The sequence below is a fragment of the Tenrec ecaudatus genome, chromosome 11, assembly GCF_050624435.1.
Source record: "Tenrec ecaudatus isolate mTenEca1 chromosome 11, mTenEca1.hap1, whole genome shotgun sequence".
NCBI classification, from domain to species: Eukaryota; Metazoa; Chordata; class Mammalia; order Afrosoricida; family Tenrecidae; genus Tenrec; species Tenrec ecaudatus.
Window position 1 is genome coordinate 93031066 of NC_134540.1, and position 26132 is coordinate 93057197.

Below are 26132 nucleotides of genomic sequence, written 5' to 3' on the forward strand. Positions count from 1 at the left end.
AAGAATGGCATGTCAATCCTGAATATGCACAGAGAGAAATGGAATCGAGCAAAAAAGCACTCTGAAGGCTCTTTCTGTGTGGAGAAATCTGATTCCTGATTTCTATTATCAGGTTAGTTGGCAATATTTACTAATTTAATTTCTGTGCATTAATTAACCAACAATGAGGTGTATAATCACCAACTGTGATAAGTGTGTTTAACAAGTCTGGGCTATAATGATTTCATTAATCTCAAAGGTCTGGAAAAGTTTACTTAAGTTGCTACATGATCTTAGTTGGGCATTTATGAAGCAGAACTTTATAGAACAAAAAAAACGGACTTTAAAAGTTCTTGATGCAAGGAGGAAGGTAATGATATATTAAATTTTATATAAATTTCACTGTTCAGCTTTCAATTCATAAGGCGTTTCAACCTAGATTGTATATTTTAGAAAGGATTGCAGCCTTATTTCCATGAAAAGGGGTAAGTCATAGAGAGTTTAGAGACTGGGAGGACTAACACTACATTTCTACTCTGTAAAACGTGTTCTATTTCGCTGTGAGGAGTGGGCTGGACGGGAGGGAGTTCTCCCTGGGCAGGGGGGTGCGGCTAAAGAAGAGCCGTGAAAACATGGCGGTGTTTTTGATGAGGGCCGAGCTCATTCACATGGAGAGAAATCGATTCAATGACTATTTAGAAGGTAAAGAATTTTGAAAAGCAAAGCAAAATAATAAAGCATTTTAAGCAGTTGTCTACAGTATTAAAAAATGCAAAAGAGCAGGTTAAAAGTATTAGCACAATGCTGAGAAAGCCAATAGAGTAAAACGAAATGATTTTACAAAGTAATAGGAAGGTAATAAAGACTTAAGTAATCAAGTTTCACCACTCTATACCAATGAATCAAGTCCATTTAGTTTGATAGAAGTATTTAATTTTAAGTGTATTTACAGTGGTGGGCAATTTATCTAAGCATTGCGATGCTGTATTGCATTTTCATAGGATAATCAGCATTTGACAAATTATTACTTGTAGGGAAATGTCAGACTACATATTTACATGAAAATTACTTAGTCAATTCCTCAGCAGACTCAAGAAAAAATGAATGTTATTAAAAAAAAGAATAACAGAATGTGCATAATCATATTCTTCAACAGACATTCTGATGAACTGCTCTCTGTGGAATACAGCCAAATCAGAATGGAAGGAAGATAAAGAGGGAGGAAGGGAGGGAGTGACAAAGACAGAGACAGAGACAGAGAGAGAGAAAGAGAGAGAGAGAGAGACATAAAAGATGCCTACGTCATTTCTAGTTTACCAGTACTGGTCAAACATGTAAAAGAAGAGCAAATCAGAGCAAATTGATTTTCCATACTGAGTTTATCACTGAAAGTGCATTTTTTAGTCCTCTTATCAGAGATGCATATATAAATTCTCTATTTAAAACTGTCTAATTTAATTTTAAATTATTTTTATTGAGGGCTCTTAGAGCTCTTATTACATTCCATACATCAATTATACCAAGCATATTTGTACATAATTTACCTTCATCATTTCCAAAACATTTTCTACTTGTGCCCTTGGTATCAGCTCCTTTTCTTTTCCCTTCCTCTCTCACTCTCCCACCCTCAACAATCCTCGATCAATTATACATTGTTGTTATTATTTCATCTCTTACACTGTCCTTTGTCTCCCTTTGCAGACATTCACTGTTAATTTGGAGGAAGGATCTCTTCTTCTGCAAATAAAGAGGCAATGAACAGTCAACTCCTCCTCTGGAAGTTCCTTTGCAAGTTATAGCCAGCTAGATTACATGAGACAAACGTTCGTGATGGTTTGCAGATGTTACTCATTCTAGCAAGATCTTCTTCCATAGAAGTCATGACATAGGACTTTTAGTACTGATGAGTACTCAGATTTACCCCATGGAAGCATTGTACTTAACAACTCTGAAATTTGGATCTTTCCTGAATTCACCTTATAAACGAACCAGAAAAAATGAAGGTAAATGCTCAGAACTCCACCTTTAGCCAGAGTCAGCACCCCTGTTGAGCCCTTTACTTGTGGTATTTGCAGCAGTGAAGGATGACAAAAATAGGCAGCAAGATAAAAGCAATGCAAAAGGCAATTTCAAAGGCACTCACGTATATCTGATTGTTCCCAAAGCGCTTCTGAATTTCATAAAGCAGGCTGCTATCATTTAGCTCGCTGAGCGTTGCTAGGTCATCATTGGGGGCAGGAGGCATTAGCTTGACCTGGGGGGGCAAATAAGTATGAACCATTCTAATTGCTATCCAATCAAAAACATTGTTTCTCACGGTTTGATGTTCCATTTTCAATTACTTGTTAAAATTTAAAGACCATATGAGTCTAAAACTCTGTTATTAAAAGATGAAATGGTATGCTTAAATGGAAAATAGTCAACATCCCACAGAGAACTGTACTCTGATTAGAATTTCTCTTCTGTGAGTATACTCCATACACGCGCGTGCGCACACACACACACACACAAACACACACACACACAAATCCTGAATATTATAGTGCGTCACTCAAAGCCAGTTTTATCAAGATCACTTAAGCAGGCTGAATACTTCAGCACACTGAATACTTCCACATTCACAATTTTTAAAAGTCTGCTATGTACTGCATCCTTTGTAAAGTGGCAAGAAGAAAACTAAAAATCTGTAGTGCTTCTGAAGGTTAAACAGAATGTCTTCTATTCCCATTGCTGGCACAGTAAAGAGCAATGTGGATGCAATACAGCTTGGTCACAAGGGATGAGACCTGATGGTATTAAAAGTAGTGTAGATCTTTAATTTATGTAGTTTGGGGTTTGTCCTGTGTTACTTTGAAGATTATTTCCAGTAGCTGACCCTGTGACTAACCACCCAAAGTGCTGCCGAATGTCGCCATTGTTAGTTGCCTATAGCAATCCTATGCCCAAGGACAAACCCTGCCCTATCCTGCACCAGCCTCACTATCACTACGAAGCCTGAGCCCATTGTTGCAGCCACTGTGCAAATTCATCTCCTAGAGGGACTTCCTCTTTTTTGCTGCCTCTCCACTTTACCAAGCTTGATGTCCTTCTCCAAGGATTGGTCTCTCCTGACAATATACTCCAAGTTGTAAAATGATGCTGTGCCATGCTCACCTCTAAGGAAAACTCTGGCCACACTTCCGCCAGTGTGTCCATTTAGCAGTCCATGGCACTTTCAACATTTGTCTTGAGCCCCACCGTTCTAATACACCAACGCTTCCTCGATCTTCCTTATTCAGTTTTCCAGAATCACATGCATATGAGGCAACTGAAAAAGCCATGGCTTGAGTCAAGGGCACCTTGGTCCTCAAAGTAACATCTTTGCTGTACAATCCTCTAGGAGGTCTGTACAACAGATTTTTCTAATGCAGCACATCATTTGACCTCTTGAAGCTATTCCTATGAGCATGGATTGTGAATCCCAGCAAGACAAAATGCTGGACTACTTCGATCATTTCTCCACTGATCATGATATTATCTATCGGTCCAGTTGTAACAATTCTGGTCTTCTTGACACTGAGTTGTAATCCATACTGAAGGCTGCAGTCCTTGACCTTCATCAGTCACTGCTTCAAGTTCTCATCACTTTTAGCAAGCAAGCGTCATCTGTATAGCAGATTGTTAAGCCTTCCTCCAGTCCCGATGCCACATTCTTCTTCATGTAAACCAGCTTCTCTGATGATTTGCTCAGCATACTGACTGAATAAGTATGGTGAAGGGATACCGCCTTAAAGCTGCTTCTCCTTATTTAAAATAATGCAGTATTTCCTTGTTCTGTTCACACAACTGTTTCTTGATCCGTGTATAAGTTTAGCAAGACACAAATAAGTTTTCTGGAATTCTCATTTTTCTCAAATTTACTCATAGTTTGTTCTTATCTGCACCACTGAATTCCTTAGCAGAGTCAACAAAACCCAAAGAAACATCTTTCTGGCATTCTCTGCCTTGAGTCAAAATCCACTCAAGAAAGGATGAAGTCTCGGAGCTGAACAACAACAACAAATCATGAATTTTTTTTGTTCAGCTCTGTGACTTCATCCTTCCTTTCAATTATTTTTGCTACTCTACTATTAAGAGCAAGTTTCAGGTTTTCGCCTGGCATCTACTTTGATCTTTTCTTTCTCTCATGTCATTTACATGTCCTTATCATGAATGATGTCCTCCCACAGCTCAAATTTTTGTCATTAGTGCTCAATGTCTCAAATCTATTCTTGAATATTCTTGAAATTCAGGTGGAGTGGATTCAAGGCGGTATTTTGGCTCTTGTGAACTTGTTTTAATTTTCTTCAGATTTAATCTGAACTTACATCTGAGCAGTTGAGGGTCTGTTCCATAGTCATTCCACATTCGCTTCAGATCATCCAGCTTCTCTATGCTTTATTCTGACAGATGTTGTCAATTCGATTTCTGTGCACTACTTCTGGAAGAAACCCTTTGTATTGTTGAGAAAAAGGATATTTGCTATGAACAAGGTTTTGGTCTTGCAAAATTATATCATACCATCTCTAGATTCATTTATCTCACCAAGTCCATATTTTCCAAACACTCTTTCTACTTTGTTTCCAACTTTTGCATTCCAATCGCCATTAACTAGCAATGCAGCTTGATTGAATGTTTGGTCAATTTCTGACTGAAGAATTGAATTGAACTAAAGAATCATTCAATTTATTCATAATTAGTTTTAGTGGTTGGAGCATAAATTTGAGTAATAGTTGTATTGCTTGAATTTCCTTGTAGGCTGATATCTATAATCCTATCACAGACAGCATTGTATTTCATGATTGATTTTGCCATATCTTTCTTGATAATGATTGATTTCACAAAGTTCCTTTTGATAATGAATGATATGCAATAATTCTTTATTGTGTGACCTTATACAACTGAGTAAAATTGCCCCATAAGGTTTCCAATCCTGTAGGTCTTCTTTATGGTAACAAACTTCCACACCTTTCTCCCACAGAGTGGCTGCTGGCTTTGAACTGCTGACCTTTCAGTTAGCAAGGGAGTGCATAACCACTGTGTCATCCACAATCCTTTTTCCTCTACTGAACGATAAGAATTACACAGCATTTCTCAAAGAGTAACTGGAAAATTAATAGTCAGATGTACAGGTGTACAAATCATATGACCAGAAACTCATGGACTGGTTTAAAAAAAGTCAATAAGACTGATACGAAGGGAAGAGGGGAAGGATGAACACTTAATTGGAAGATACAATTTAAAAGCATTTTGAATATTTTGCTATTGGTTTTAGTTACTTTTAAGTAATGAAAGGTATTATTCAATTAAAATTAGTTTGGGAAAGCTACTTTGGCTAAAATATCTTTTAAATATTCAAAATTGATGTATGTATGGATTGTGATATGAGTTGTATGAGCCCAATAAAAAGATTTTTTTAAATATTCAAAATTATTTAAATGGCGAAATGATCGTTACAAGGATACAAACTATGCCATCATTTAAAAACATAAAACATATGTGTTTATACCTGTGACAAAGAGAATAGTACATTAATTAATATAATCTCCAGTGTATCACTCACCCTAATGATACGTAATCTCCTGTGACATGGTCACTGGAACACACACACACACACACACACACACACACACGGCAACATCATAGTTACTCATAAGGATAAATGACTCTGGGTGACTGGTTTAACCTTCTTCTTGTTAAATCTAAGTTGTTTAGAGATTTGATGGAAAGGAGAAATGAAAGCATATAACAGGCTATCGGAATGGCTCCTAATGTCTCATCTGAAACATTCAGAAGTTAAATTACGGACTGAACTTGCATGCCTGGTATATAAGGTCAAGCTCAAATCCCTCTAAAACACAGTATATTTCTTAACGATCAGTACAATGTGAAAACTATTTATTTATAGGTACTGTTAACAAAATATTAACCCAGGCATTCATTAATCCTTTTGGGGGCTTAACATTAGTGAGCATTTTTAAAAGAAGCAATTGATTTGGAAACAAGACGCTAAAAGAAACAGCAGGTGGAGCTACAGCAGTTCGGACTTACCTGCTCTGGCTCCTCAGAGCTCTTCCACATGGTGTTTGCAGGGGCGCTGTCCTGAGACTGTTGCTTACATAAACCCTTTGTTGCATCTTTGAACATAATGTCCTTTTCCAACAAACTGTCTTGCTTGGCAATCGGTAATACCAGTGGATTTCTATGGGAAATAATCAATACTTTAGTTAATCTTATTTTGATGTTGCCACATCAATAAAAAAAGCTGCATAGCACAGCCTGGCTATGAAGGTTATATTTATTCAGATAAACTTTTTCTCTAAGCCACAGGGTAAAATCATTGCAAACTCTGTAAACTTTTCTATTAGCTCTAAATTGCCTTCCATGTTACCATTAAAAGGAAAATGTTCGTTTGAACTGTAAAAGAAAATGTTTAGGAATGCATATTTACTTTGTAATAGAAAAATCAATAAGCAATTTTAAAACTAAGATTGAAAGGCAACGCTGAACTAAGCAAGATATTTAATTGGGAAAATGGACTGCTGACAAGTAATAAAAGGCAAAATTAAATAATTAACTAACATTATTCATACAATATTTAAATTGTCGTAAAAAGCACATAAAGTTTATAATGTACTAATATAAACACTAAATAGGAATGACATGGTTAAGGACCATAATATTACAAACAAAATTCATTTTATTACTTATAAACAGGTAAAATACATTGTGAAATTTTCATTCTTCCTCTTCTCTATATAAGACATACCAAAGTCCATTATTTTGTTATGGTTATGAAAGCAAACACTATATAAATGTCGGATTTGCCATAGCGTAGTTATTATAATACTATTTAAACTTGTATTTTCCTAAATGCCCTCATACACATTAAGTACAAGAGCAATTCATACACGTGAATTCAAATAGAACAACTATAATCAAAATAATTTCACGCCGTCTACAAACATACTATCTTTAAAAAAATTTAATAAATCTTTTTATTGGGGCTCATACAACTCTTATCACAATCCATACATACATCAATTGAGTAAAGCACCCTTATAAATTCGTTGCCCTCGTCATTCTCCAAATTCGCCTTCCACTTGGGTTCCTGGAATCAGCTCGTTTTCCCTTGTTTTCCCTCTAACATACAATCTTAATCAGAGCTCAGTGAACTTAATTTTATCTTTTGAAACATTCAGGATTACTTAGATATAATCTTATAAAGCAAAATTCACCCTTTGTATGTAGCTATACAGTTCATTGAGTTTTAACAAACATACACAGTAAATTAGCAAATATTGCATAGAATTTCAAGAAAATGAAACATTTTTTACATCCCCAAGGTCCTTTGGTGCCTTTGAAGTGAGTTACGCTTCCCAAGTCTTGCTCCTCTGTTCACTGGCAGTGGTTGACTTTGCCACAGCTAGTCTGTCCAAGCATCATTTGAATGGCACCGGTGCAGGTCACCTCTTGTGCCTGGTGCTAATGTCTCTGTATACATCCATGGCCCATTCTTTTCCATCTCCAAATACTATTCAACTTTCAGGTGTACTATACTGTGTTTAAGGGATCCTAGTGGCATGCTGGGTTACATGTTACACTGCTAATAACAAGATTAGCAGTTTGAATTTACCAGCTGAGGTGTTTGCTTGTTTTCCTGCTCCTGTCAAGATTTACAGCCCCCCAAACAAACAAAAATGGGCAGGGGTGGGGGTGGGGGAGAGTAGTTCTGCTCTGTCCTAAAGGGTCAACATGAGTCAGAATGGATCAGACGGCCATGGGTGAGTGAGTAATACTCTGTTTTCACCACTAGTGTGTCAGTGTGTCATACTGTGCTGGTTTGCTTGTTGCTGTGATGCCAGAAGCTCTATCCTTGGTATTTCGAATGTAAGCAATATCACTTGTAGTGGGAAAATTTCAGCAGAGCTTCCAGACTAAGACAGAATTGGAAGAAGAACCTGCTGATTTATTTCTGTGTGGGGGGGAAAAAAAGGTCACTGAAAACCTTAAGAATAAAGGCAAAACTTTCTGATGCCGTGCTGGAAGGTAAGCAAATCTATTTGGAAGTCACTCAAAGTACAAGTGGAGCAGAGCTACATCCTCAAACTAGAGTCTACTATAAGACTAAAGGTGAACCTAGAACAAGGTCGATTCAAAGCCTCCAGAATTTTTATTCAGCTCTAACAGAGCATGATTCAAAAGAAAAACGAAGTGGAAAATATCCATTAGTAATTTCAATGTGGAATGTACAAAGTATAAATACAGCAAAATCGGATGCTATAAGAATGAAATAAATGTTTCAAGATCAATATCTCACATATTAGGGACGTGAGAAGGACGAGTGTGGTCCATTGTGAATCAATTCCATGGACTGTTATGTTCAGAGCGAAAAACTGAAGACAAATAGCGTTGCATTCATTGCCAAAGTGAGCATTACAGAATCTATCCTGAAGTGCAACACCATCAGTGATAGAGAGAAACCTCCAAAAATGGGTCGTTAGCATGACTAGGCATTCTTATGCAAGAAGCCCTCATTCCAAAGATAAAGACTGAGTTTTTAATCAACTTCTGCAGTCTGAGATCGATCAAGTATGCAATCATGATGCATCTATTTGCATTCAGAATGGGAAAGTTCTAAACAAAGGAAAAAGAATTAGTTGGAATATATGGCTTTAATGATATTATGAGAGGATCTTAGGAGAAAAATTTGTAAAACCAGTGGCCTATTCATTGGAAATACCCTTTTCAACAGCATATACTGTGAGTATACATATGGATTTCACTGTACAAATTACATTGAATAAAATCTACTCCATCTGTTAAAAGCAATGAAGGAGAGATCAATTGTGCCTATGCGAGTTCAAGTTGAAGCTCAAGAAAATAAAAACAAGTTTGTGATAGGGAAAGAATAGCCCTTAAGAATATAGCATCTACATTGAAAGAGCATCTCCAGAATACATTGCACTAAACACTAATCCCTGACAAGCAGACAAAGTGGGAGTTGATAGGTTTCCTGCACCCTATTTGCATGGTCTCACCCAATCACTTGGAAGGAGCTGCAAAGACTATGGCTCGAAGAGCCGTGCCAAGAAAGTCCACTTAAATACAATGGTCCATTATTTCTCTAGGTAGCATATCACCAAGGACTATTGCTATTGAAAGAAGTACAAACTACACTGAAGCCAATAGTGAAAAAATAGGCTCTAGGAGTTTGCTGAAAGCAAATACCAGAAAGATACTTACCTGTATTTTGTTGACTATGGTAAAACATTAGTGTGGCAGTCATAACATATTATGGAAACTCCTGGAGAGGCAGTGGATGCCTACATATCGAATGTATGCAGCACTACAGAATAAGCACCCACTCAGGGACAAGCAGATCTTTAAGATGATCAAACATGTGTATACAAGCACCAAACAAGTCAGGCCCCCCACCTTCTGGGATTACCGGTAAGGGTTAAAACTAAGTAGAAGAGGGATTTTCAGAAACCCATGGAAAATGCATATGATGAAAAATGTATACATGAAGTCTCCTTGCAAACATCATACAATCTGATACAATGAGGAAGAATATGAAGAACCCAGCTTGTTTCTCCCAATAAGAATGGCTATTAACTTCTGGGGGTGACAGTGTTGGTGGAGGGGGTACAAAAAAGGGAGTTATGTCAAGGAGTTCAAGAAGGAAGAGAATGTTTTGAAATTGATTTTGTTAGCAATTGTTCAATACTGCTTGATGTGTTTGAACTATAGAATAATATGATCTATATTAGCTCCCAATGAGATGGTTTTGCAAAAAAGGGGAGAAGAGTATCTGAATAATGCTTATCTTAAAACATCATATTCAGATCTGTATAAACGACCCAAGTAAAAGGTATTCATAACTTGCAACAATGCCCTATTTGTTCTGTAAGCAACCTTAGAAGGATCTGCATGTGTGGTAATGCATATTCACCTTTCTTCAACCTTTATAAATGAATGAAGGCTAATGCTTCTGTGATATTAACCGGGAGTGTTTGGGTAGATTTTGACTCCGGCCATCCTTTATGTCTGAGTCGAATTGTGCCCACAGGATGTTCAATGACTAGTTTTGGGGCAAAGAAGATTCTTAGGCCTTTCTTCTGAGAACCCTTGGGGTGGGTTCAAACAACCAGCCTTTCACAACTGGCAAGTTAACTCTTTCTATTACCCAGGGATTCTTTGACGTCCTCTATCTCATCACCGTAGTGTCAATTCTGACTCAACGCGATGCTCTAGGACAGAATAGAACTGTCCCTGAGGATTTCCGAGACTGAACTCTTCTCTTGACTTCTCTTTCTGCCTTGGAGTGACTGAGGGTTCGAACTGCTGACATTCTGGTTAGCAACCCAATCAGTAAGCCACTATGCCATCCCCATTTACAAACTTGAAAATAGCTGTTGTGGTCAGCCATTTGCAACACATTTGAATAGCTATGTAGCATTTAGGAGATGCCAGTATAGGTTATTTGCTCTTTAGGTTATGTTTAGAATTTTTACACTATACATAATGCACAGTGATTATTACTGTCCTCAAGATGAGTGTAAAGATCCAGCTAGGAAGTAGTGGAGCTGAGAGTTGAGCTTGTCATGTCTCAGCCCAGGTGTCTGAATTTTCATATCTAACACAATATTTCCTTTATTTATCTTTCTTCATAAATCAGTCGCCTCTCTTCAATTGAACAAGAAGTTCTGTGAATAGCTATCCTTTGAATATAAAACAATTAACAAAGAAGTAGGTAGACATGTCAAGGAAAACTAGGATGATGCTCAATGAAATGCACACGATTATCCATTGTAAATGATTTCTTAAAGAAAAAAATCAAAATAAAAGGCCAGATAATACAGCTGATCTACTTATTTTATATTTCAAATCCAATGAGAGTTCACAGCAGGCATGTGGCATCTGTGACTTGAGAGAACATTGGTATAATATTAAAAGAACTTGATTTTAATGCAGGTTTTACCCTAAATTGGTTGTTACTTGACCTTCCATAGTCTTCAAAAATCCTGGTCGCCCCTTCCTCTTTGCACAACACAGCAGTTAGACTTGATGTCATACAAGTCTGTATTGGATCCTGCAGTCTGATTCCTAAAAGATGCTTCTTTTTCATATATTTTTGCACCTGTATCTTTAAATATCATTTACTCAATTATATCATAGGCCATATAATCTAAGATCTATTACTAACAATTCAAGTAGTTAGGTAAATGTACCCTTATTTGTATAGGTGAAAATTAATCTAAATAAAACAACCAGAATGAATGGCAGCATATTAACTAATCATGCAAATGTTTTCTATGAGGAAATGCAAAACATTCCCTTAATAAGACAGTATATTTTCCACTTCTAGGGAACAATATTGCTTCAGTTTGCTCTTTTTCTTTTGAAATAAAATATATCTATAACACTGTGATGAACACTAACAATCATCTCAATTCAGTTCTGCATATTTAGATAGTATATCACAAATTCTTTATAAAGTTGAGAGTAAAATAGATTTAATTGTTATTTATCTAGAAAACTAAACAACTTAACCAATCACTGATAAGTATTTTAATACTCAGTGAAATATTATCTATCCATTATTGTATAATGTTTTTATATAAAATTAATTAAAAATAAAATATATTCATGCATATTATGACACGCATAATAAAGAAAAATAAATGTATCAAGGATAAGAAGAAATCTGTCATATTAATATTCTTTTTATCAAATGCTAAAGCAATGACTGATTTTCAAATATTTCTATGTTTTGCATCTTTTTCTTGTATTTTTCTCTCATTTTCTAAAAATTGCAAAGCACTAGAAATTTACCAAGGAAAAATATAAATAATGTATCATTTTCTAAAAGACGACTAGAGGTAAAACATACTCCCTGAGTGTCAGGAAAATAAAATCGCGATCATTCAAGAATAATTTAGATTAACATAGGGGAGACAGACAACATTCCCATTAGAAATATGTGATCAAAATGTACCAGGAGACAACCAATGTCTGAACTCTATTGGATTTATTCAAGACTTACTTATTTCTATAAACATAAAAGGTATTTCACATAGAACAGATATGCTTGTAACCACTGGGATTTTATTTCTGAAATGAAAACATAAATGTATCACAATGAAATTAACAAAGGCAACAGTAATTGCCCATTAAAACTAAAGTAGTTTTAGAAAACCAAGACAAACACATAAAATTGACTATACTAAGATATATTAGGCCAACAAAGAAGGAAAAAAACTCCAAAACAAACAATTGTGGAAAAATGACACTTAATAATCAGCTAATTTGGTGGTCAAAATCTGAATAAACATTTCTGAATTTTTGTCTTAGAAACATATACATACATTATTTTTAACACAAGGATTCAACTAGCATTTCTTTTTTTTCTACATATATGAAAAGGAGAATAATGTAAAAATTAAAAGCTAAATGATATAATTCTTAGATACTTTTAAATTAAATGTTATTATTTGCCTCTCCCACACAAAATGACTGTTTTTGTAAAGTGGGATGAAAAAATTAAAATTCAAAAACAGGTTATTAGTCTTAGAACATTACCAGTGTATTTTAAAATGTACATTTTCAATACATGCCTTTATTAGAAATTATTTTACTCTTATATATGATGTATTCATCTTAGTAACTTCAGGCTTCTATCTGACAAGAAACATAGGGAATACAAGAAACAAATATATACACACACACACACATACATTAGAGAGTGAAAGCACTTATTTGGGGGGAAATAATTAAAGAAATTAGAATACAACAGAATAAAGTAAATCATTTGTATGAGGTGACTTTAAAATATTTTCCTTCTTTTTAATTCAATTTTTCTAAAAACGTTTTAAAGCCCCTCATATTATGTGGAACAGAAAGCGATCATTACTAATGTCAGATGGCTGTTGGCTCAAAGCAGACAGTTATTCACCTGTGTTTTATTGATTACTGAAGGCACCCCAGTGGGCTCGTCGTACCACACTAGGGATGATGTGAAGAATGGGAATTCAGAATACTTAACTGTGCTCATATGGAACATGTATGTAAAACAGAGGCAGTCTTTCCAATAGATCAAGGAGATCTTGCATGGTCTAAAATCAGTAACATGCATAAAGGTTGTATCTTTTGACAATACTCATTCAATCTGTATTTAGAAACAATAAGGCAAGAAAGTGGGCCATCTGAAGATGCATGTAAGTGTCATTAGGTTTGGAGGGACTCACACTACCAGCCTTAGATGTGCAGCCTGGGATAGGACTGGGCAGCATTTCATTCTGTTGTGCAGAGTCATTGTGAGCTAGAGCTGGCTTGACAGCATCTAACAATAACCTGACAGTGCAGTTTCTGAAAGAGTCAAGTGTTGGGTTTAATAGAAGTATCTCCCTTGTATATAAAAGGGACCTCACAACATTCCTGAAAAAAAATTCACTACCATTTCATTTCATTTTACCGTAAGTTTTTTGAATCCCTTTAGTATTTATTTTGCTGAAGGGGGACTTAAGGTATGATATTCATTAGAAGCAACAACGTTATCCATTTACATCTAAGAGGTATTTAATTATATATGGCATTTTCAACTATTTTCAATAAATAAAGTAGGTAGAATTTAATAAAGTTGACTTAAACTATCAAGTCAATCATTGGAAACACATACACACTCAATGATGAAGGGAATTGAGTTAGTTTGGTGTGCCAATCTGGCCTACAAGCACATGTGGGGCAAATTGAAGGGTGGAGAAATATATGGCCCAGTGAACCTCGCCTTTCTAGTTCTCTGGTCTCTTGCTTGCTGATGGTTGGACCAGGGTGCAGCTGCCTTAGCCAGTTCCCTGCTTTAGCTGGCAAAGATCACTTCCTGCAAGACATCCCTGAGGAGAAGCCACATGGATCTACCCCAATTCAGCGCTGGGTGCTGGAGCAGCCATGTGGAGACTCCTGCCAGCACTGAGGAAGAGAGAGTGGAGCACATCTTGACCTGCCAGGCCTGGAGGACGATATCCCCTGGCTGATCCCACTATGAGACACGCTGTCCCTCATTGGCCCAGGACCCTAGGGGGACAACACTGGAGACTCAGTGTCAGGATTGGCCCAGACTGACCCCGGGATACTGAGGCAGAATACTAAAGGCGTGCCGCAGAGCAACAGGTGGAGCAGAGCAGGGAGCTCCCAAGGAGTGCAAAGGATATACTCTGGGGCCAGAGCATGACATCCCATCAGACTTGACTGGAGGACCCGCCTAGAGGTCAAAACTCAGATATTGATCTATCTACAGGTATTTTATTTATTTATTATTTTTAAAAATTAATTTATTCTTTTCTTGATCATTGCTTTTCTTTGTTGTTGTCATTGTTGTGTATTCTTTCGTCTCTTTATCTTGCTACGCCTTGTTTTTTTGTGCATATTATTATCTCTGCAGGTCTATCTAGACAAGATAGGCTGGATGAATAGTCGAGGAGAAAACAAGGAGGCCGATGGTTCCGGGGGGGGGGGGGTTGGGGGGGAGGAGGGGGTGGAAGAGGAGAAGGTAGGGGAAAGGAGGTGGTGTTGACCAACCCAGGGACGAGGGAACAACAAGTGATCCAAAATTAGTGGCAAGGAGGTTGTGAGAGGCCTGATAGGGATTCAGCAAGGGCAATGTAACTGAGAGAAAATACTGAAACCTAAATGAAGGCTGAGCATGATAGTGGGGCAAGAAGAAAGTGAAAGGAAAGAACTAGGAGGCAAAGGGCATTTATAGAGGTCTAAACACAGGTATGTACATATGTAAATATATTTATATAGGATGATGGAGAAATAGATCTATGTAAATATATTTATAGGGTTAATATTAAGTCAACAGATAGACATTGGACCTCTACTCAAGTACTTACTCAATGCAAGAACACTTTGTTTTATTAAATTGTCATTCCGTGATGCACACCTTCCCGACACAATCACTGAAGACAAATGTGTGCATAATCAAAAGTTGAGAAGAAAGGTTAATGTTCCCCGGCTATCAAAAGATATAGCATCTGGAGTCTTAAAGGCTGGCAGGTAAACAAGCAGACATCTAGTTGAAAAGAAACAAAACCTACGTGGAAGAAGCACACCAGCCTGCGTGACCACGAGGTATAGAAGGGACCAGGTATCAAGCATCAAAGAACAAAATATCATATCATTGTGAATGAGGGGGAGTACAGAGTGGAGACCCAAAGCCCATCTGTAGGCAACTGGATATCCCCTTACAGAAGGGTTGTGGGAGGAGATGAGCCAGTCAGGGTGCAGTGTAGCAACGATGAAACATACAACTTTCCTCTAGTTCTTACACGTTTCCTCCCCTTCCTTCACCTGCCCCACTATCATGATTCCAATTCTACCTTACAAATCTGGCTAGACCAGAGGATGTACACTGGTACAGATAGCAACTGGAAACACAGGGAATCCAGGATAGATGATCCCTTTAGGACCAGTGGTGAGAGTGGCAATATTGGGAGGGTGGAGGTAAGGTGTGTTAGAAAGGGGGGACTACATATAACCTGGGGGACAGACAGTGGAGAAATGGGTGAAAGGAGATGTCAGACAATGGAAGATATGACAAAATAATAGTAATTTATAAATTATGAAGGGTTCATGAGGGAGAGGGAGAGGAGTGGGGATGGAGGGGGGAAAATGAGGAGCTGATATCAAGGGCTCAAGTAGAAAGCAAATATTTGAGAATGATGATAGCAAAAAGTGTGCAAATATGCTTGACACAATGGATGGATGGATGGATTGTGATAACAGTTATATGAGCCCCCAACAAAATGATTTATTTTAAAATGTTAATAAAGGAGAAATTTAACTCTCTTGCATAACAAAAAGGCCAGAAAGAACCATCCTAGGAATGAGGAGCTGTCCCAGGGGATCTCCAAGGACCGGATTCTGTCAAACATCCTCTTCCGCTCTTCTAGGCATGTGACTTTTATTCTTTGGTTGCAAGATAACTATTGCCTCTCAAGGCACACATTTATGTCCCAGGCAGGGAGACAATGGAAGGACACAAAGTATCTGTCCCTTTTCATGAAGGGAACAATAGCTATCTTTAGAAGCCCTATCCAGTCAGGTTTGCTAGGCCTAACAAATAAAGAATACAATATTCAAGGCGTAATGAAACATGAGCTTGTCAGAAACACAGTTCTAACCAGATGTTCTGTATTTTATATGGCAATGGTACACCTAGTAGACTGCTGCTTATAAGTGAGGGACCACTATTGTGTCACATAACCAATCCTGTTACAGAAGAATCTAGCTAGTTAAGTAATTCTAACCTTGGACTTCCCTTATACTTGGAGAAAGAGGAGGTTAGCACCTTCTGTAAAAAGTTACAGCCTCAGAGACCCACAGCAGCAGTTCTGCTCTGTCCGATAGGTATCAGTTTTATGGCAGTGCGTTTTTTTGTTCTTCCCTAGACCAAACAAAGTGTGGTTCTAGTAGTATAGTGGTTATGTTTTGTACTGCTAACCCCTAGATCGTTTTTTTGTTCTTCCCTAGACCAAACAAAGTGTGGTTCTAGTAGTATAGTGGTTATGTTTTGTACTGCTAACCCCTAGATCAGCGGTTTGAAACCACCAGCCGGTCCATGGGAGAAAGGTGAGGTTTTCTGTTCCTGTAAAGTGTTACAGTCTCTGAAACTCACCTAGCCAGTTCTACCTCTCAGTTTTGTCCTATTAGCACTGGGTCAAAAGGCTTTCCCAAACCTTCATATTAATAGAGGCCACGGACAGAAATCCGATCGCTATAAGCCAGTGTGACGTTATGGCAGTCTTGTTAGCTCTAAGTTACACACGCAGGGGAAGGGGCTGAGCCTGAATTTGAAAAGAGCGACACAATCCATGCAATGTTTTATACAGAGAGCAGTCAGCCCATCCCCTGCCCCTTTTTCCAGAGATCCAATATCATGCCAGTTAGCTTCCTCTCTGACACAAAAGTTTGACATTTGCTATTGCTGACTTTTCCCCCAAAGGTTTATCATCTCAGATCAATAGTAAGTGATTAAAGTTAGAAATAGAACAATTTTCTAGGAGCCCTGGTGACATAGTGATTATGAGTTGGGCTACTAAACCCCAGGTCAGCAGTTCAACCCACCAGCCTCTCCATGGGAGACAGGCAGAATTACAGTCTCAGTCACTTACAGGAGCCATTCTCCTCCATAGTCTCTTTAAGTCAGAATTGACTCGATGGCTGGGAGCTTTTTGGTTGGGGCAATTTTCAATTAGAAACATATATTTTTTCTTTTCTCTAGTACCTCCGTGCAGTATCAGGTAAGTAAAAACATAAGTCACGATGGATTTGTCAGGTAGCCAAGGTCCAATCACAAAGGAAGATACTTTGAGCTAATCTTCAAAAGGCTGAGGTGTAATTAAAATCACTTTCTTTAAATGCAGCTTCGATAATGAGTTTTCACTCCAAATCCCATCCCTGCTGTTAAGGGAAAAGCCCCTAAACAAGACAGTCTCCTTTTTCATTATTGTGGTTTTTAAATGATAAATGCAAGCAATTTTGAAATGGACTTGCTAATTTTCTTTAACTCATCAGTTGAAGCTAGTTTAACATGATTAATGCTTCTGAGCCCGGAAACCACATGCATTAAATAGTAATAATACAGTTTAATACTCAAACACAAGAGCTATGATGGAAGTGTTTTGTAGGTTTGTATCTCAGTGCTTATCACAAATCCCTCTGGACAACAGGCTGATAAAATTCAGAGATTGTTTCCAGCCAGCTACAGCTTCTCTGACAATTATAACAGCAGTACAAGAGCTTCCAAATGACTTTGCACACTCTGGGGCCAGACAGCTAGTTGGACTTTGTCTCAGCTGAAGCCCTTTTACTGAAGAGTGGTGTCTGGAGCTTTACTGATTCAGAAAAGGCTCAGGTCACTCAGGGTCACTGATACATTTACTAGAACAACTGCCTCACAGGAATAACAAGAGAGGCCTGTGTTACACTGGCAGGAGCAAGACAATCGATGGTTGTAGCACCATTGTACCCGAGGGCTTTAAAATCAAAATAGACATTATAGCATTGCTTATCTAAAAGCTTCTGTTTAAATGACAAGGAGCCCTTCCCTGGTTTCCTGGATGAATGCCTTCAGGTCAAGTGTTCAGGGGTAGGTCAAAGGTTATTTCTTTCACATGTACGACGTCTTTTGTTTTGCTTTTAATATAAGCTTCATGGCACATTATGTAGATGGCAAAACAGGGGACATGTGCAGACAACCACCCTGAACCTGTTCTTGTCTTTGGTTCCCCAAACCCATGGTTGTGGAGTCAATTCCTGGTCATGGTGACCCTCTAAGACACAAGAGGGATGTCCCCATAGGATTGCTGAGGCGGTAGGTAGATCTAAGGGAGCGGCCCAGAGCGCAATGTACAACTCCCTGAGGGTCCCTCAGTTTGGAACACAGGTAAAGCAGAATGAGTCTGGGATAGAGTCATCGCTGTTACACTCTAGCTCGGCACTCAGATCAGCTTCAACTCTTGATTTCTCGCTAAGAAAAATGTAGATAATCTTGTTTGTCTTTGTAAACCAGAGGGCCCTCTGGGGATGCTGCCAGTTAAGCACCAAGGGTGACAGTCCAAACCCACCCCTCGTTCCTCATGAAAAAGTGGAGGCTGGCTACTCCCCCAAAGATTTTCGGTCTTTGTAACGCATGCAGGGGTCATTATGAGTCAGAACTGACTACAGCAATCGATATCCTAAACCATGGACTTGAAATGCAGGATGAAGGACATGATAATATTACATAGCTTTGGATAACCAAATGGCGCTTACTTTTCAACCGAGTCATGGAGTCTTCAGAAGGAAACCTTGTGTTGCCACAAAAGGGCTATCTTGAGTGAATTCAATTGAGCTCGTCTCCTAAATGGTGGCACCTGCAAGACCTGCCACACCATCCCATCACTGTAACCCTTTCGGTGGTTTGCTGAAGTCAAGGAGAAAAGGACATTGTGCAAACTCGTATTGTTTCCCTCAGAACCACCATAGCCATGTCTTACTAATGGTGGAGACTCCGCCTGGGTTCCTTGTGCCATTTATTGCTCTCAGCCTCACTGAGTTCTGCCCCTTCTACCCTCCCTATCCCACGCAGAGAGCATCTCTCCATTTTAAATGGCGGGTGCCTCAGAAGTCCTGGAGACTCAGCCCCAGAGAAGCCTAATCACAGGGTTCACCCAACCAAAGCTGCTCCTTATTGAGACAGGCTTTTCCTTCCAGCTGCTCAGAAAATAAGCTTTTTTACCAAGTGGTTAATCATCGGTATAAAAGCAACAAGTTGAAGCCCGACTTCAATTTTGTCTTTGCTCATGGGCAGAAGGCTTTTATTCTTTATATGATTTTTGCTGACAATTCAAAGATGAATGCAGAATCCCTCGCCCGTTTTCAAGGACTTACAACAAGCCAGAGAGTACAGATGCTGTCCTTAATGCATCAGCAACACAGTTCAGTCATCAATAAAACCCTCAAGACATCGCCACTGCTCCGCTTATCATCACCTTTGAAGAAATGTCAGAGATTGACTGCGATTCCCAAGGTCGCAAAGCCAAACAGTAACAAAGCTAAGATCTGAATCAGGAGAGCAGGTCTCTCCCAAAACGCAATACCAAAGTCGCGGCCCTCAAGTCAATGGCTACTCACAGTGACCCCAAAGGACAGGGCTGCACTGGCCCTGTGAGTTTCCACGATTCAAACGGTTTATGGGAGGAGAGAGCCCTGTCTTTGTCCCAGAGATCTGACTGGTGATTTCGAATTGCTGACCTTGTGGATGGAAGTACATTGAGTAAACATTCTCTGGGCTACAGGAACTTTCGCCACACTCAGAGTGAAGGCTACCAAAGGATTCTAAGATTGGCTTAACCTATTAGAAATAATAGCTTCAAATTGGTCCTTTGACTGGCAGCCCTCACTGAAAAACAGCTCAGTAGCAGGTTGTATTACAAGGGTAACCTTCCTGCTAGTGCCTGTAGAGGGAACCACCCTCCCCAAACCCTTCTGCCAGCTGCATGACAGACTCTTTCCTCGAGTTTTATTCAATAACAATTATCCTAAATTAACTTGAAGGAAACAGGCAGTTACATTTTTAATGCTCCATTCCTGAAGCTTCCTGAACATAAAAGTGAAACCCAACTCAACACTTTCAAATGCCTAATGAGAGTAGTTAGAATTACAGATAAAAATGGCCCCTTAGTGAAAACCACATACAAGTGAACGTGCCTGTGGGACCTGAGTCAAGCAACTGGTAAGTATAAACTGGGGCTCATCACAGACAATTCTTTAAGATGCTCTTCTGAGGATTACATGAAATTGCCGATGTAAACACCATGCCATAATATCTGACACTGGGAACTGCCCAGCAAATATCAGCTGTGGTCCTAGTTGTTATTATTAATAAGCAGTATTCCATAATTGTTTGTGAGCTGTTCTATTGACGATTGAGCAGAATTTGTTGATTCCATGTTCAGGGTTCTGTGAACCCTTAAAAGCACAATTTGGCACATATTAAAATTGCTCGGCAGTTTAAAACCTCTGGAGAGTCTTTCCATGTTCAGACACTGAAGGCCCCAATCAGCAGCAGCTGTGTCATTAGCAGCCATAACAATGAGTGAGACCATGAGAGTCATCTAAAGGCAGGGATGGAAAGCAGAGGAAAATGAGGAGACTCTCAGTCAGAAAGAAAGAAGAGGTCAAATGAGAACAAGAGTCAAGTATCAGAACCCCGATGACTCAGTCAGCGTTAGATTGCCAACTGCAAGATCTACCCTTCCAAAAGGCCAGTTGCTATTTGGGAGAAAAGACGACGCTGTCTGCTGCTGTAAGATTTACAGTCTGAATGCTTGAAATATTATATATATATTTTTTTATATTACACCGACCTTCACCCACTTTTCTGTCGTCCGTCCCTCTGGAAAGGAGATGGTTTTATGTTGATCATTGCCATCAATTCCTCCTTTCTCCCCACACCTTCACCTTCCCCTCCTGGTATAGCTACTCTCATTATAGTCCTGAGGGGTTTATTGGTCCTGAATTTCCTGTGTTTCAACTTCTTATCTGTACCAGTGCACATGCTCTGGCCTAGCCGGATTTGTAAGGTAGAATTGGGATCATGATAGTGGGGGGGGGGGAGGAATCATTAAAGAAGTAGAGGAAATTTGTATGTTTCATCGGTGCTACACTGCACCCTGACTGAATCTTCTCTTCTTTGTGACCATTCTGTGGGGGGAGCGGGTATCTAAAAAATAGAGTTGATACCAAGGGCTCAAGTAGAGAGAAAATTTATTGAAAATGATGATGACAACATATGTACAAATGTGCTTGACACAATGGGTTTAGTATGCATTGTGATAAAAGCTGTAACAGCCCCCAATAAAATGACTTAAAAAAAAGAGAGAGAGAACATTTACACTCTGAGAAACCTTATATGCTATTTCTGAGAATCAGAATCAACTCATTGGAAGTGGGGAAGAGTCAAGTCTAGAAATTATTATCTTGGATTTAAAGAAAAAAGGGTAAGCTCAAAGAATTTAGCTTTAGAGTTAGATTTCTATAGTTATTAGGACTTTTGAAGTTAAAATCTAACATGTTTGTTTTACATTTAGACTAATATTCATGGAGGTAGAAGAAATCTTAGGAAATATTAACACAGATCTACTGCCAAATATACAAGTTTTCTGTTCTTTAAATTTTAACTGAAGACAGGTCGCTGCTATTTTGATAATGGGTGTAATGAAAGAGGTGGCCATATATTGGATACATTGGATTCACTGCACAAAAGGCTCCAGCAACCATAAAGATGAATAGAGAGTAATGTAATAGAGATTAAATTCTGAGCACTAGGTTTGCAGAAGGTAACAGGGAAGTACTAAAAATTCATTTACAGAGTTCTATATGAACTAAGCCTCCATTGAATTCCATCTGACAAACCTAGAGAGTGAACACATTAGAAAGTGGATTCCTTCTCTTCCTCTAAGGCCAGAGCTCTTATCTGAACCAGTGTACGTGTTCTGGTCTAGCAGGATTTGTAAGGGGTTTGCCTGGATGTATGTGTGAGGGAAATTTGGGCAATGGGGTTCCATATTCGTGAATCATGCCGTTCCTGCCTTAGTTGGAAGTCCCTGAACCAATCTCCTAAGCTCTTCTGTCTAGCATATGTGTCCCAATCATGCTCCCATGTAGACCTGCATACAAGTAAGATGTATTGATTTCCTTCCAATCATGCTACTGCGACAGTTTCCTCTGTCCTCTCATGTCCTATTTAGCCAACGGTTCTCTGTAAACCTTTGGGCATCATAATGGCTTTGTGCTAATGGTCTCCCTTATCTGGGAGATCTGGTTTTGTCTTTGTTCTGTATAAGACTTAATAAACATTACTCTTAGTAATATTTGCGATATGAGATCTCTTTTGTAAATTAAAGCAGTGGGAGAGGAATTGTGTTTGTATGCTGAGACAATAAAAACTAAAAATATCCAGTAATTAGCATATTGAGCATAATGTATTTGGGGGAATGTGAAAGAAGCAAATCACCTGTATAATACAATGAAATAGGAAGCAAGAGCTCATACTGAGGAATATCTCTCCTATGTAGAGTCAACTGAGAGCAAATTTTAATCACCTTCACAAAATGCTTTCATTGTGACCTCTAGATTAATGTTTGGCCAAGAACTACACACCATAGACTATCGCAGTCCCTTTTTCACTCGGCTTAGTACCCATCTACATCTAATTAAAACATACTTAGTCACTAAAAAGGGCAGCCTCATGACCTAGTGTGTTCTATGTTGGGCTGCCAACTGCAGGGTCAGCAGTTTGAATCCACCAGGTGCTCCAAAGAAGAAAGAAAGTGTTTTCTACTTCAGTGACTATTTACAGTCCCAGAAACCCAACAGGTAGTTCTACCCTACCCTGTAAGGTCACCATGAGTCAAAATGGGCTCTCTGGAAATGAGTTTGGAGTTTACAATCTCCAAATAAAGAAAAAACAAACATTTTTTACATATATTGAAGTGACAATGTAAGTTGCAGTTATGTTCCTGATGAACAATACAATCTGCAGGATTAGGTTGCACCTTGGGCTGATCTCTTTTGATATTAATAAGGGCACCTTCCAAAAGTTTGTGGGGAAACTTCATGATCTTTTATTCCATTTTCCACAAACCATTTGGAGCAAGCAAACATCCGAATGATATACTGTCAACAAGAAAGCAAAGGTGAGAAAAAAGCATGACATTTTGAGTGGAGTCTTTGTGTCGAGAACCTCCTAGACGCAGAAGACTGACACCAAGCCATACAGAGACATCTCAGGACTGCTGCGCTTATAGATATTAAAGAGACACAAGGATTTCCCCTGAGAGCTGACAGAAAGAGAAAGCTTCTCCCTTGTCTGACACCCTGACTTAGGACTCAGACTTTAAACTTCTTAAACAGAGAAATTTTTAATTTTCACTAGTTGGAGTAAAAGTTCTCTACAATAGCACTAAATAATAACTAAATAATTAACACCAGGTGGAAAGAAAACAAAGCCATGTGCGAGATACCAATGTATTAGTAACAGAAGAAATACTCAAAACAATTACTGTTCCCATGACTGCAACTGGTCATGGGGTTATAATTGGGTTTATAACGACTTTCTTGAAATGTTTAAGTCCATTCTCTTTGTCCTCAGCAAGCACCTAATCTGGTGGTTCTTGATCTTTGCTGAGGAACTCAAAACATTAATGCCTGAAGGTTTACCACGATTGTTAGCCGTGTCTAAATTTGGTTGTGGTTTTCCATTGGCTTTAATCACAACGCCTAGAATTATTAAGAGATAGTCTATTGGATCTCTTAGATTCCAGGCGTGCATTGTGTAATTACAGTTCAATTTTCTCTCATTAATCAGAATCAGTCATGATGGTTAATTAGATCCTAATTAAAACTGTCAGATTCTGTATATTGTTCCAGAGAATTAAGGTTCCAAAGAGTTATTGGGGCCAGTAGGTCAAAATTGAGATTTTGTATAAACTCCTGAGCTTGCAGCTGGCAGACTGAAGAAGTAGTTGGATACCAGTCCAGAATTTGTGGCCAGCAGGGCAGAAGGTTCAGGTATATGGCAGAATCCCCAGATCATAGCCAGCATCGATTTGGCAGTCAAAGGCTGATACCCCTTCTCATTGGGACTTCCTACCCAGCTCTAGCTGTATACAGTTGGAAAGAGTGCACTGCATGGGTGGTAGAGACGTGAGTGAGCAAACAGGAAAGTAAGGACCAAACTAAATTCACATTTGGGGACTGGATTCCTGCTGATCTGTACCATGCCATTAGTGCCAGGTGTGGTTGCCTCTGATCGTGTGCAAAAATCTATCCCATTTAACTCTTTCTCAGAACTCCCTGTCACCACATTTCCAGTGATATTTCTTTCCAGTGCAAGGTCATCAGCAAAACCATGGGTCAAAAGCCATGAAGAGGGAGCAAGCATACATCTTACCATTTCTTTTCCCAAGCAAATGGGCAACCATCTACACAGCTTGAAGTTCAATCTATGCAACGGTTATTTCTTCCCTGCTCTATTGGTGGTGCTGCTCTGCTCCTTAGGTTCCTTTGATCACAGTGTCCCAACGTTAGTGTCGATCTCCCTCACCTTTCCCCCAGATTTCTAGCTATATATTAGAAAGATTGTGCCTCATTTTTGAGGGGAGCGCATCTCCTCACAGGTCAGAGTTTGCACCTCACCTTTTGGGGTTTGCTGTGTCTTGGATATTGTTGTGGAACTAGAACAACGAGGTTTGGGCGGTATCCTGAGGAGAATAAGGAATACCTCTCAGTACAACTAAGTGAAAGACGGTCATTGTAAGTTGCTCAGGGTTCATCTTTTTAGATGTGGCAGAAGATACACTTCTAGTAGAAATGAAGATTCAACATATTTTAGAGGTCCCAGAAATTATTTGAAAACTTTCTAGCGTATTAAGATCCTTATTGCTCACACTCAGTACATTCAGTTCCTTATGTGCTGAGATAGTCAAAGTTTATTTTGCCAAGTTGGCCGATAAGCATATGTGGGGTTAATTGAAGGGTGGAGAGAGAAAAGGCTTGATGAGCCTCTTGCGTTTCTAGCTCTCATAGCTCTTGCTTTCTGATGGTTGGACCAGGGCGCAGCAGCCTTGGCCAGTTCTCTGCTTCAGCTGGCAAGGCTCACTTCCTACACGACATCCCTGAGGAGAAGCTACATGGACCTATGCCGATGTAGCCCTGGGTGCTGGAGCAGTCGTGCGGAGACCCCTGCCAGCACTAAGATGCTTACACATTCACTGACTCTGCTTTCCTCCTGCTGTCGGCATCATTGTGTGTATTTTGTGAGATGGAGGAGGACTTCGTGGATTGGTGGTCAGACAAATGGGCTAATGTTAGACTTGTGGGCTTGGGCAGCACTGGGTTGGGATATTTTCTTGATGTGCACTTACCCTTTATATAAAACTCTCTCTTATACATATGAATTTTTGTGGATTTATTTCTCTAATGTACCCAGACTAAGACATGTGTTTTGTTATTCCCCAGGCATTACCCAGGCATTCAGAGTAGATTTTAAATAAAATTTTATAATTTAATTAATATGTGCATATAAACTAAGAGATAAAGATAACAAATACATGTTTTATCTACACAGTGTTTCCATAAATCTATTCACGCAAAAAGAAGCTTTGGGTGAGTGGTTTTTGCTTTATGTGTTAAATGAAGATTTATCCCACAATAAATTTAACATTAATTGAAATGTTAGTGGTCATGAATCACTCTCAGCAAGCACAGACATCATTTGTTTCAAACTGAAAACTAGGCAGTGCTGCCTGTCAGCATTGGATATTGCCAAACAATAATAAATATATTAGACAACAAGTAATCCTTTGCTTTTGTTTTTTTTGCTTACAGAAAGAAAAAGTTATGCTTTATAGAAATATTAGAGAAAATATGGTGATATGTATTCCATACTTTATGTAACTTTTGACAGTCACTAGAAACATCACAAATCAGTTCAGATAAAATTTTAGAGTGGTCTAAAATGTTGATGTTAGACTTATGGCAGTTAAAAGGGATCTAATATAATAATTTTTAGAAAATCAGATAAT

General features: G+C 38.7%; 1 protein-coding gene across 1 annotated transcript in view; it reads right to left on the reverse strand.

Annotated features, from left to right (window-relative positions):
• The window catches only part of MYO16 (myosin XVI), a 599120-nt gene that overhangs the window by 421511 nt on the left and 151477 nt on the right, over positions 1-26132 (reverse strand). The window contains exons 9-10 of the mRNA XM_075562598.1: positions 6049-6199; positions 2123-2233 (exon numbers count right to left, since the gene is read on the reverse strand). Of these exons, the coding sequence (XP_075418713.1) occupies positions 2123-2233; positions 6049-6199 (262 nt within the window). The remainder of the gene's footprint in view (positions 1-2122; positions 2234-6048; positions 6200-26132) is intronic.